The sequence below is a fragment of the Argiope bruennichi genome, chromosome 3, assembly GCF_947563725.1.
Source record: "Argiope bruennichi chromosome 3, qqArgBrue1.1, whole genome shotgun sequence".
NCBI classification, from domain to species: Eukaryota; Metazoa; Arthropoda; class Arachnida; order Araneae; family Araneidae; genus Argiope; species Argiope bruennichi.
This window is the reverse complement of record NC_079153.1, coordinates 34,094,713-34,109,245: the sequence shown is the minus strand read 5'-3', so window position 1 is coordinate 34,109,245 and position 14,533 is coordinate 34,094,713. Positions and strand designations below refer to the sequence as shown.

Genomic DNA, 14,533 nt, shown 5'->3' with positions numbered 1-14,533 from the left:
ATAATTCTAACATTCATTCTACAAAGCATTTCTCTTTTGTAGAGTTTTAATCCAGCTTATGATTCCATTTTTAAAACCCTGATGCCAAATGGAAGTGTTTCTGATGATGATAAAGTTTCAAAGTTATCTCAGATTATGAATGCTTGCTCATTTGTGGATGGAAATTCTTCAGAATTGCAAGCTATTCTGCTAAATCAAAGTTCAGCTGAACAGAATTTCCTTAAAAGTCTTCAAAGACTGAGTGAGGTAATATTTTGTAAACCTTTCATTTCACTATAATTAGTAGAAGAGACAGGGCAAGTGGTCACCAATTTTGATTGTAAATTTTTTTTTTTGGTAATGATTAAAAAACTGATATGTACTGATTCTTAAATCCTTTGGCTATTGTAAAACGGAATTAATAACAATTTGGTTAAAAAATAAGCAAGCAATATCGAATTGAATGAGCTAACTCTGTCAGTGTTAACATGTCCCAGGCTGGGGCAGGTTGGCATTATATATTTGTACTTTTCTTGATTATACTATAGTTTCTTATCTAAAAAGAAAATTAAAAAAAAAACAACATTTTAATTAGGAATTTTTATTTAATTGAATTTAACTAAAATTGCTCTTTCTTTTTTAAATTTAGGAACACTTAATCAAGATACAATGAATTGAGATTGACTTCAAATTGCAAAAATGTTTTTATATTTTTGTTGCTCCAATGTCCAAAGACAGTGACAGAAACATTTTTTAATCAGCCCCTGAGACAACTGCTATTTCAGCCTTATTTCCGAAAATAAATGCATTTGTCATTTTAGAACTTTTCTTGAGGAAACTCGCATTCCATTCTTGGGGGCTCTTTTGGGTTAAAATTTTATTGACGAAAAATTTTGAAATTTTTTTTTATTTTCAATTAACAGTTTCGCTAATACAAAATCGATAAACTCTGAATCAAATAATCCGAATCCTCAACCAAATCACAGTTAATATTAAATTTTTTTTCATCATCAGGAGATATCCATTCTTCTTTATTCTCAGAATGAAAGATTTGTCTCCTGAATTTCATTTTCTTTCTTTGCATTTCATCTTTTGTCACTCTTCTATTTTTTAGCTTGCCATTTTCATTTTTTTATTGTGTACAACTTTTGGTTTTTACTGTTTTTAATCCTCTTATCATAATGGCTTGTTTCTTGTTTGAAGTACATCTTTCTTGGGGATAAATGTCAGAATGGCATTCTGCCTCTTCCTCCATCCTTTTCTTTTTCCTTGCCTCGTGCCAGCCTTTGATAATGTCCGTGGTTCTTCCAACAGTGAAACAGTGTGTGGGATCAAAACTTTAGGGTCTGGTGATGATAACACCTGCAACAGTTGAATGCCATTTCTTTCACACTCTGTTGCAGAAGTTGCGTTGGAGTCAGTAGATATCAGATTGGATCAAATGGAATCTAAAAACAAAGATTCACTGAGATATATTAGATGTGGCTTAAGGATGGTCCATTACATGGAAGAAATTCTGAATTGGGAAATATGTCTGAGTTCAGTGTACTATTCCAGCAGCTTAAAAGTTGGCTTTATATAGATCTCGATTGTAGCCAGTGAGAGAGCAGTGGCTATAGAATATGTCTGATCTATATTCCATATGTCCGCAAGTCCGAAACTGTATTTGTTGTAACACTGCATTTAAAAAAATGCATGCAAAATGTTTTATTGAATGAGATAACCCGACTAAGACTCGCTGCTTCAGACTTTCTAATGGATAAGGAAGAGATTTTTTATTTTTTATTTTTTTATATTTTTTTTTTATAAAAATGAGCTGAACCAGTCCTCATCTACTTATTGATTTCCTTTCCATGAATCAGGCACTTTCCGTTTTAATGAAAGAGCAAATTATTAAGTAAATTTGAATACTTCTCTCGGATTGAGACTAAAACATCTGTTGCTCATTTTACACATTCTGCAAGATCTGCTTCCTCCTGACAACTATTGGGATGGCAACTTAGTAATTGCGGATTTCACTCATAGATGGCTTCAGTTGAGTTTTTAGGTTTGCAGACGTAGTACAAATGTAAAACACATTTTGTTATTTGATAGTTGGCAATTCAGCTGTCAATCAGTAAAAAAAGTTTTTTGATTGGTTGTGTAGTTTTCGTTTGGCGTTCGTTGAAAAATGGACAATCAAAAGGAACATTTTCGTCATATTTTGCTTTTTTATTTCCGCAAAGAGAAAAACGCATCGCAAGCTCATAAAAAGTTATGTGCTGTTTATGGTGACGAAGCCTTAAAAGAACGGCAGTGTCAAAATTGGTTTCGCAAATTTCGTTCTGGTGATTTTTCACTCAAAGATGAAAAACGCTCTGGTAGTCCAGTTGAAGTTGATGACGACCTAATCAAAGCAATAATCGATTCGGATCGTCACAGTACAACACGTGAGATTCCAGAGAAGCTTCATGTATCACATACATGCATTGAAAATCATTTAAAACAACTTGACTATGTTCAAAAACTCAATACATGGTTTCCTCACGAACTGAAAGAAACGCATTTAACGCAACGCATTAACAGCTGCGATTTGCTAAAGAAACGTAATGAAAATTATCTATTTTTAAAACGACTGATAACTGGCGATGAAAAATGGGTTGTTTACAACAATATCAAGCGGAAAAGATCGTGGAGCAGGCCAGGTGAACCAACTCAAACAACATCAAAAGCTGATATTCATCAAAAGAAGGTTTTGTTATCAGTTTGGTGGGATTACAAAGGAACTGTCTACTTTGAACTCTTACCACCCAACTAGTAATGATGATGATGATGTCAAATCATACCTGATTCAGTTTTTTGCTAATAAAAACCAGAAGTTTTATGAACGTGGGATTATGATGCTGCCTGAAAGATGGCAAAAGGTCATTGATCAAAATGGGCAATGTATTACAGAATAAAGTTATTTAGTTCCATGAAAAAATTGTCTTTGATTTTCTAAAAAAAATCCGCAGTTACTTAGTTGCCAACCCAATAAAAAAATTTTCACGTTGATTGATAGACACTCCCGGCTTTTGAAGCTTTTTGGCAGCAGTGTTTTAGGGAAAGCAAAGGTATCCCATACTTTTTGCAGCTTCTGAATTCGACAATTCTTTATGAAATATCTCTTTTTACTGCTTCAAAAATGGCATCCCAGGAGTCGAAGCTCGATTTTTAGTATTCTTTCTGTTTCTAACCATGACTGAAAAAAATATTAGTCATCGACATCATTCAAAACATAAGGCCAAACTGCTTCATTACTGCCAATGTGCCCTTTCTTGCCATTTTTATTTTATTCTTTTTTTTTTCAGAAATATTAAATTAAGTAAAAGACATATATTCATGAATGTCAAAATATTAAATGTAACATGCAATAAATTTCATTGCTAATATTGTATACTCTAGAAAAAAAATCAAGAGAGTGGTAAATAATTACTTTTCAAGCAAAAAATAACCGTTGGTCCTTTAGTGTCTGCAAGTTCATAGGAAGCTAACTAAAAACTTCTGAGCGTATGAAGTTCCTTTTCCTGTCACCTCTACTGCCATTTAGTGCCTTTTAACTGTAATATTAGCAAATTACCAAATGCACCCGTTCTCCCATACTATTTGTTTCAGTATTCTGAGATTACCACTTTTCAACTATTCTACCTCGATAAGGGGTGGAGACACAGAAGACTGAGTGCATTTCTTGAATTCTTTTTTATTCTTTAACCTTATTTTCTGCTCTATTCAATACTTTTACTTTCAGTTTTTTCTTCTTATGCATATGTGTGTTTTGTGTCGTTTTTCACTGTACTATTTTATTTTAATTCAAAATTGTATATTGATTGCTTATATAGCTTGTTCAAATGGCAAAAAAAGGTTTCAAAACTAGTATAAAGAATATTTTATATAATAACATTAAATGTGAGCAAACTTATCTACAGTTAATTTCAAAATGTTATAAAAAAATTCAATAATCAATAAAAAAGAGGTTTTAATATAAAAAATTATGTGTTTAGAAAATTAATTATTGAATGTTTAAAACAGGAATCTTCCATTTATTAATCTTAATTTAATGTTTAGGCCCCTTAAAATAAATAAAAAAAATGTTCTGAAGTATTTTATTATGAATTAGTGTCTTTTTCTTATCATATTATGAGCCATCTGCAGTTTTTATGCTTTCTAAGTCCTTGAATGATCCGAGTTCACCTTATTGTTAAATGTAAATAACTCCTCTTTTAATCTTTCCTTTCACTCCTATTTTGATTGAATAAATACATCTTACTGTATTCTCAAAAGCAGGAGAGTTTTCAGACCCATGAATTAACAGTATGGTGAAAGAGTCATATTCATGTTATAGATGCTACCATTGGCTATGCATTGCTATGATAACGAAAACTTTCACCTATTTAAATATGGCAAATTTAAATTGTAAATCAAAATATTTATTTAAAAGCATGATATATTTGCTAAAAATAAATTATAGGGGCAAAGAGTAATCCATTGAACCTCGTATAAAGTTTTTAAGTCCCATGTATTATCAACATGCTATTTTTCTATATTTCTGAAATTTATTATTAAACTATGTTGCCAGTTTAGCTATTTAAAGTTGATTTTGCATTAAACAATATAACTTCTTTTCCAGACTTCTTTGAAATTCTCGCCAGATGAAATGTCTGCTCGATCTACATCTTTTAGATCTCCATCTCCTCCAAATACAAACAATTGCTCAGAAGCCAGTCCTTTGTCAAATGAAGAAGTAGACTCTGAAAATAAAAATCAGTCGAAAACTGTATTGGGTGATGAAGATTCAAAAGAAGTAGTTCTAAGTGGTTCTGTGTTTATGAATAATATTAAAAAAGATTCCACAAATGTATGTGAACAAATTGTTGAAAATCAAAGTTTTGATCCAGGTATGTTCCTTTCAATCAATATTTAGAATTATTAATTTTATTTTCCTTTGTATTTTATTTCTGTTTGTTAATGCATGAGATTTTTGTCTTTACCATTCTCTTTATTTAAAATTTGAATTTTGCTCATAGTTTTTTAAAACTAAACCCAAATTTGTCTGTCGTTAATTTTTCTTTTTTAGTGTGCTTAATCATTATCTTTAGTAGTGCAAACATATTTTTGGAATTCTTTTTAAATTTCAAAAACATTATTTTGATTGCATTGTCTATAGCTTTCATAAAAATTTCGTTTTGATCTGTAAGAAGCATAATGGGAATTTCAAATCTAAATTTCTTTTAATCATCATCTAACAGTTTTTATAATATTTGATTTATAAATGATGTCTAACAATTGTTTAAGTAGGTCAGCAAGTTTTAATTATATTATAAATTGGAGTCTTTCAGTTCTCTCTATTTATTTGAAAATTAGATTTAAATATTTGAAATAATGCCGATAAAGTAAGAATATAAGATACCTTTTTAGCCTTATTGTTATTTCTTTTACTTTTGCAATCATACTTAAACTTATATATAAAAAAAGTATCATTCTGCTACATTTAAAACAAAGATTTGAACTATTTTTGAATTTATTTTCATCTGTTATAAATTGAGTTTATCTTCAAAAATTTAGCATTGTATTTTGCTTAATACAGCATTAAATTAATTTTGTACTGAAATTTATTTGCTGATAGACTGTGTATTCTTTGGCTGATTATAAAGGAAAATATATAATGAAGAAAAAGTAGAATGTCGTTTTTGTAATTTCAATATTCATTTTCAATATTTTTATAAAAGTAGAATATTAAAATTCTGTATTGATATTTTCTGTACTATTCTAAAAAATCATCAGTTTCACTATTTATTTGATTAATATAATTAATTCAATAAGTCTCCCCCCTCCAATATATATATATATATATATATATATATATATATATATATATATATATATATATATATATATATATATATATATATATATATATATATATATATATATACATACAGTACTGTGTGAATTAATCAGGACAAACATATTTTTTAAGAAAATTGTTTTTTCTGCCTCAAACCAGTTTCAACTGCATTTTCTTACAACCCTTGACTAGTCTTAAACTGGTTTGACCACTTGATCATGACTTGCCGAAAATTTTCCACTTCAGTTGCTGTAAGAAGTGGTCGCTTGTGTGAATTCTCTTCTTCTGACGTGTATTTAAACAATGGATATCACTCCCAGGAAAAGGACTGTAATTGTTACCCTTAGTCAGCATACTTCTATGACTGCGAGGAATATTGCTGCACCAGTTGGAGTTGGAAAATCCAGTGTTTCTAGGATTATTAATCAGCAAAAGAATTTTGGGACAATGTCTCCAAAACGAAAGAGTAAATGTGGACACAATCGCAAGACCACACTTTGAACAGACAAATTTCTTGTACGAAATAGTACAATGCATCCTTGCAAAACAAGTAGAGATCTTCAGAGAGAATTATTAGCTACTGGTGTGAGCATGGATTCATCGACAGTTCGACTAAGGCTTATTGAAGCTGGGAGGTTTGCAAGAAAACCAATCGAAAAACAATTATTAATACTTGCAATGAAGAAAAAACGTTTGGATTGGGCCAGGAAATATCATTCCTGGACTGCAGAAGGTTGGAAGAAGGTTGTTTTCAGTGACGAAATGCATTTTCTTGTGCAAGAGTTTCGACCAAGATTTGTCAGGCGAAGTGACGGAGGACCCATCAGGGAACAACATCTTATTCAAACAGTTAAGCACCCTCAGAAACAGATGTTTTGAGGTTATTTTACTTTTGGAGAACCTGGCAGCTTAGTATCAGTTGAAGGGATAATGAAATCTAAACAATATATTTCTATAATAGAAAGTGAAATTATGTTTATGATGCAAATGTTCGCTGGTGGTGTTGGTATCTTTCAACAAGATCTTGCTCCATGCCATACTTCTAAGCTAACAATGAATTTTTTTCAAAAACAGAAAATAACGGTTTTGGACTGGCCTGGTAATTCTCCTGATGTAAATCCCATCGAAAATTTTTTAGCATTGTAAAGACACATCTGAGTAAAATGTACTGCTCAACAAAGAAAACAATGATTGAGAATGCTATAAAAGTTTGGTTTCGTGATGACTAGATCAAAAATTTATGTTCTAATTTAGTGGAATCCATGTCTAACCGTGTACAGGATCTCATTCAAGCTAGAGGAGGACATATTTTGTATTAAATTGCTATACCGTGCATGTAAACTAACCTATACTAATTAATTCGCACAGTACTATATATATATATATATGTAAACATTATTTTATGTGAAGCAGAATGCAGTTTGAAGACAGTGAAGATACTTTTAATTTCATGACGTCGTTTTATTTCATTTTGAAGAAGCAGGCATACGTACAAGCGATGAGCACACAGAACGACACAAAAAAGGAATGAGGAAAAAAAACTCTTGGACATTTTATCCCTGGTCTTATATAACCTATGATTTTGATAGGGAAAACATTTCTTCATAGTGCTAATGTATTATGAGATTTCGACAGGGATTTTCGTTACACGCACGGAGAAGGTAGGGGAAACAGTGAGATTTTAAAAAAGAATTTGCCTCATCAGCGGTATTTTGCCTCTTCCTGCGGAGTGTGGGAAAGTTACTTTTAGCTGATTCAGCAATTTAACAAAGCTTCTCTTGAATTAATTAAACCGAAAGTGGAATTGGATCACGAAATAAGATAATATTTTAGAATGAAGTTACTATGGGCTAAATTAAGATTAAATCTTGAAAATTAATTAAATTGACATTAGAGTTAAAATATCATTACATATATATATATAATATTGTCATTCAACAAATACTTCTAGCAATTTTATTATTATTTTCTGTGCGTTAAATGTTTTTTTTAGAATACATCCTCTTTTTTCTTTTAGATTCATTAGAATGCTCCGAAAAGGTAGATACATGTTTTATGCCAGAGAATCATTCCACATTCCAAAATATAAATGGTGTTCAATCGTTTGATTGCGATCTTAATTATAAAGACACTTCTAGATTTATTTCAGATTGTGAAATTGAGGAAAATCAATTTGAAGTCTCAGATTCGGATTTTGTGACTAAAGGTAAATTCTTAGTTTCTAATAAGAGATACTGTATTTATTCGTATTTCTTTATAATGTAAATATATAATGTAGGACATAAAAGATAATCGTACTTTTAATAAATTTAATTTCAGAGGAAGCCCTTGAGATGTTTAAGAAAAATGAGGAACAACTGAAAGAAGAGCATAAATTTGAGGTAGTTAATATTTGGATGAATCTGATTTGATTATAGTTTTTTTCGTCTTTTTAAATCTAACTAGTCTTCCATTCTAAGTAAATATTTTTAAATTTCAACTCTTATAGTATGGAATCTTTTGTGAAATAATCTATTTTTAAGTAATTAAGAATATTGAGATATTATCTCAATATTCTTAATTATTTAGTATAGAATATATTACCATTATCTAAGAAAATAAATGAAATAATTTTTGCAATTTTAAACTTAAGTAACATTTGCTAAATTTTAGTAAATTTGTTTATGGCAAAAATATAAAGCCATTTTTTTATTCCTTCCTTTTTTTAAAATTAGTTACAATGCAGTTATTTCAAAGCCTTTTCTCATTTTAAATTTAAAGTTAAATTACATAATATTTAAATTACAGTTGTTTTTTTTTTAATGTACATTTACATTTTTTCAGTTTGCTGACAACTCTAAGGAAAGTGTTACTAGTGCTTTTTCACTTCCTTCTGAAAACAATGTTACTGCTCCTTCTTGGTTCCTAGAACTTTATAATGGCCAGTTAAACAATCCTGGACACATTTCTATTGGTACACTTATTAGTGCACGTACTGAAAACCTTGGAAAATTGTCAGAGGATTCAACACGCGAAAGAGTAAGTTTTTTTTTTTTTTTTTTTTTTCCCAATAAAGTACAATTCGAATATTTGTTTTTTTTCTCTTTAATTTATACAATATTTTTTTCTTAATTTTTAGCCTTTTTTTGGCACTTTTGTATCTACACCTGTTCGTGAGATTCCTGAAGATTCCTCTGATTTCTCTGAATCTGCAGATCAAACATTAGAGAGAACTAAGGAACAAGAGTTTGATAATGCTTCTATAGAAAGCTCTGCAGATTTTAAGAATACAAGTAAGAAAATATTATTTTGCTCTGAATTGATTTGATTCCATAATAGATGTCTAATTAATCTTCATAGGTGTGATGAATATGACAAATGTGACTTAAATTTAAATGTTACTAGTGCTAAAAAAATAAACAAAATTTAACAATATTCAATTCCAGTTAAAAATTCGCAAACACTTCCAGTTACAAAATTTTATCAAATAATGAAAATACTTTGGCTTCTTCAGAGGAGAATAATAATAAAAAAAAAACTATAAAAATAAATAAAAAAAATTTATATGGCCCAACAGCAGAAAAGTGTGAATGAGTATATATATATATATATATATATTAGCAGTACCAGCACAGTGTTGCCCATGTCATAACATCTAAGAGGGAATAATTAGCTTTAAACTTAATTTTAGCCTCCACCCAATATGACATGGGAATGCCATGTACGATCAAACAGATATTTAGAAATCTTCAAAAATAACTACAAAACAATTTTTTATAGCATGTATTCAGAAATATTTAGGGCTAAATTTTGATATGCAGTCATTTGGCAGCTCGTGAGGTTAGCAATTTTTCTGTTGCGCTATGGTTGGAGTTACATGGCCGCCATTTTTTTTATGTTACTGTATGCTGCTGTATTTCGATCTTTCCTGTTCATTTCCCTTGATTTTTTCTTGCTGCACATATTTCTTCTCCTTACTTTCATTATTTTTGATTAAATTTTTTTTGCATGCATTTCATTTTACTGCATTTATTGACTTTTTTTCCTATATTTTCGTTAATTTGCTGCAGCGTTAAAATTGGAAACACTGTTGCTTCCGTTCATGTCACATTCAGCCATTTCACTAAAATTTGGCTATAAACTATTTTTGGTTGAAAATTATTGTATATCAATGCTGTTCCATATTTAGGCTGTTAAAATGGTTTCAATTTTCCCTTGTATACAACACATGCCTTTTGATTCTTCTTTCCATTTTAAAGCTGGGCTAAGCTTTGTTATACAGTCACTTTGCATCTTGCAAGATTGACAATTTTTCGGTGGTGCTTTTGCTACCGTTACCCTATTGCTGCCGTTATCACAACATTTGGCCATTTCGCTAAAATTTTATGAAAATGACTGTATATCAAAGCTGTTCCTAAAGCTGACTTTAATCCACACATGGATTGAAATTCAGAGCGGAGTACTCCTTTTCAAACCAAATATCAGGAATGTTTGTTCTTTCATTTCTTCTGTGTCTCAAATTTAAATGTCTTTCTCTGTCAGCTGACATGCAAGATTCATTCTGTCTCTATAATTCAATTGCAGTGCAATTTAAGACTTCGCTCAGCAGAAGACTCTCCTTTGAAGAAAGTGTGGACATTCTTTTTCTGATATTCGCTAACATAACATTTCTTTCCTCTACATTTTCATTATCGCACAAAAAAGGAAGTGTTTTGGCATTTAATGTGCTCCAGCCAAAGTTGGAATTTCTTTCTTTTAGGGATAGTGAGATTAGAATTGCTGTTTAAAATCAGATATAAACAAAGAAATGTATCGCATATGAATATTACAGCTCTTGCTATATGCACATGCGAAGTTTGAGATTTCCGCTCACATGTGGATAAGTTCAAAGCATAGATACTGCTGCTTTACGCATGTGTAAATCGTAGCAAGAAAATAATTAAAATCGCAATTATAAAACTCCTTTTCTTATTTTGATATGACTTCAATATATTAAATTCTTCCCCAATAAATGCCTTACAAAATGATACAAATATCTCCAAAATTAGTTAAGTATTTCTCGAGTTTTTCAGGTATCAACATACAGATGCGTTCAGGAGACTTCATTTTATACTATGTATAGATGCTTCAGTTTGTTAAATTTTCTGAGATATTTAAAGACTAATTTATGGACTTAATTGTAATTTATTTAATTAATTTTCTGAGATAATATACATCTTACAAAAGATTATTGAAAAGTCAAATTCGGAAAATAAAAACACATTTTTTAATATACATACGAAATTGCATTCTTTTAATTAAACTTAATTGCGTTCTTTTAATAAAACTTGTATATATGCTATCTAACTTATCGCTTGTGACATAAAGACAAGCTTTTTGAATTTACCTGAATAGATCTGAAGAGCATATGTTACCAAAGCCTGATTAAACCATTAGTATGGACATAATGCTCATCAAAACTAAGTGATTATATTAATCATCATTGAGCATACTGTTGTACAAAATTGGACCAACAAAAGAGTTTCTAAAATTGCTACATTGCATACTTATAGAAAATTACCACTGATGATGAAGCTCTTGCCGAAGAATGAATTTTTTACTGTTCCAAAAGTGATAGTGTTGTAGATTAATGTTTCTATCTCAATTGAAGTTGCATTTTTTCAAAAAGAAGGATTTGGTTTTGTCTGAGATTAGGCCCAATTCTGAAGTTCAAAACTCTGATTGTGTTGTTGTCCTTATAATTGCTGTATCAGTCCATGGATTTCATAAATACTGTATAAATGCCAGATATTATATTGAATGCTTGTTTATACTATTGGTTTTCTGATGTTGATTTGTTGTTGAAATGTTAACTGACTATCCGTACACTAGTATGAGAATAACTGGAAAAATAAGCCAAAATGCCGATTTCTGTATCATGTACATAATGCCTCATCCTCTCATGAAAAGTAAGGATCCTGTAGTTTATAATTGCTAAACACTTCTGTAAACATGCTTTCTTGAAGGATGCTGGAGATTCAGAAAACAGCATTGGTATTCTTCTACAATTAGGCTGGCATAATGATTACATAGAGCATAAACCATCAGTATATTCAAACATTCCTTGTTACCGAAATATGTCATTTTTTTAGAAAGCATGCAAGTGTGAGCAAATACTTTGATTTTCTTACTCGATATTTCAGTAATCTGAGATAAAATATCTCAGAATATGATCAATTTCTCCTTCTTCATTATAAAGTTGATGTTGCAACTGTTAATCAATTGTAGAGAATGGCATTATGCATGATTAGCAAATTTGAAATCCTGACAATTTGATGATATATTACTAGACAAACATTCCCATATGTCAGTTTTTTTTTTTTTTTTTTTGTATTAAGTAAATGTACATTTCTGACATGTTTTCTTCTAAAATTTGTAAAATGTAAAATTTGTAATGGCCTTCTAAATTTAAAACTAATTATATTTTTACAAATTTTAAAGTTAGGAATATGAAACTTTGTGTGTGCATTGAAGAATGTAAAATAAACACTTTATTAACTGACACTTTACACATATAAAAATTAACTTTTTCAAAAAAACTTTTGAGCTATTAACCTCTACAGAGGCTAGTTTTTCATACAGTTGCCTACATTATTTAATGAAACTTTGTAGTTAGAAGTATATATGTACATGACTGTCTAGGGAAATGAAAGCTTGTTCCATTTTGTTAGAGACATCCTGTGTGTGAATATCACATTTAATAGAAATTTAATATTCATTCTTTTTCTGTGTATAAAATATTTCTTTTATATTTTAAATATTTTTTTAAAATATTCATTATTATTTTAATTTAATGCTTATATTAACAGAATTTCTATATTCTAATTTTTAAAATGAGCAGGATTTGAAAATTTTATTTGCTGATATTTAAATTTTTAAACTCGATTGAAGCTATATGGATTAAATATATTGTTTTATATCATATAAAAAAATGTTTAAAGATTTGTTGAAATGATGGGTAAAAATCGCATGACAGTTAAATAAATATAATTGAAGTGATAATGGTATTAATTTAACAATTATAATAACTGTTTAAGAAATTGCCATAAAAATGCAGAAATTTGGATTAAAAAAAAAAACTTTAATTTGTGAACATTTTTTTTTTTTTACTTCAAAAAGTTTTGTACCAAATACATTATTGTAAACTATCCTGCTAACCTATAAAACACTTATAATAAATTCATAAATAGAGATTAGAATGGAGATATTAACTATGTATGGTATTTTCAGAGTGCTTATATGAATCCATTATTTTTCTAGCCCAAGAGAATGAGCAAAGTACATTAAAAAGTGTATCGGACCATGAATCAGGAATCCTTCGAAGAAGTGTTCTGTCTCAACTTTTGTCTGAGGCCTCTACTTCACAACCTTTGGCACTTGCTGATAGAATATTAGAAGCACATTTTACTGTAGCAAAAACAAAATCTGGTGCTACAAATTGTAGAAACAAATTCATTGAACATGGCTCTTCATCTACCATAAACAGAGAAACGGATAAAACATTGTGTAATGAACTGCAACAGTTAACTGTTTCTACTTCTAAGGAGCAAGATGCATTTCTTTCCAACTTAACGAGTATTTCAAGTATAGATTCATCTAGCACATCTAAGAGAGATGACAAAGATTCAAAAGTATGTGAATGCCCCAATTGTCTTTTTCGTCAACAAAAAATATTTTGCTCAAGTACACGACCAGCTTCAGCATGTTCAAATTCATGTAAAAATGCTACGCCTTGTCATAATATACTTCAGGTTCCATATGGATGTATGGCATATTCCAATCCTCAAGAACAGTGTCCACAGAATTTACATCCATCTCATGGTTCCTTGCAACATTTAGGAAATTTTTTACATGGTGGTCAGTTTCATAATCCTTGTGCTCCAAATCCTTTGTCAACACAGATGCTTTCAATTGCAATTCCTCAGTCAGTTCCTCCAGGACCTTTAACTGGATTTTCTTCTGCAGCATTTTCAATGCAAGGTAAGATTTTTTTCAAGTTGTGTGTAATTATATCTAATTGCTTCATATATTAATTTGAAAAAGAATTGAAGCAAAGCACTAAACTGTTCACTCTACAATAATTTAATGAATATTATTTTATAATGATGAGATAATGTTAAATAATAATTTTTTCATTAATGTACAAGTTGCTAAAGTAAGCAGAAATATAGTAACTACATAATATCTCTGATGTAGTATCTTAGTTCCTTAGTACATGATTGTACTTAGTGTCTTTGGAATGCATTTCAATAATTTTTGCAGTAAGAAAAATAACTAACTCATTTTGTTACATATTTTGTTTGATGTTATAACCATCAAAATATAAAATGTTCTTCACTTATGCAACTTTTTAACTATGTATTTACATTTTCTGACCTTTTGGTAAAGGACAATATTAAATATTTGCTATGTAATGCACATTAAAAAAATATTATAGAAAAAGTAAGTTCAAGAATAAAATTTTTATACATGCTTTAAGATAAGTTTCATAGTGTCATTTAATTTCAGTATAAATAAATGCTTGAAATACATTGCCAAAGTGAATCCTTATTTTTCCATGGAGAATTATTTTAACTAAGCAGAATAATTTAATCCACTTTATCTCTTAATATTTACATATAAATAAAATTTGGTAGTTATTAATTAACGGTGAAAAGGCCAAAGTTCATGAAA

General features: G+C 29.7%; 1 protein-coding gene across 2 annotated transcripts in view; it reads left to right on the top strand.

The window, feature by feature from the left end:
- The window catches only part of LOC129963984 (centrosomal protein of 192 kDa-like), a 63,188-nt gene that overhangs the window by 13,104 nt on the left and 35,551 nt on the right, over positions 1–14,533 (top strand). For both annotated transcript variants that reach the window (XM_056078626.1, XM_056078627.1), the window contains exons 8-14: positions 43–246; positions 4,625–4,892; positions 7,860–8,048; positions 8,162–8,223; positions 8,666–8,860; positions 8,961–9,114; positions 13,121–13,840. In XM_056078626.1, the coding sequence (XP_055934601.1) occupies positions 43–246; positions 4,625–4,892; positions 7,860–8,048; positions 8,162–8,223; positions 8,666–8,860; positions 8,961–9,114; positions 13,121–13,840 (1,792 nt within the window). The remainder of the gene's footprint in view (positions 1–42; positions 247–4,624; positions 4,893–7,859; positions 8,049–8,161; positions 8,224–8,665; positions 8,861–8,960; positions 9,115–13,120; positions 13,841–14,533) is intronic.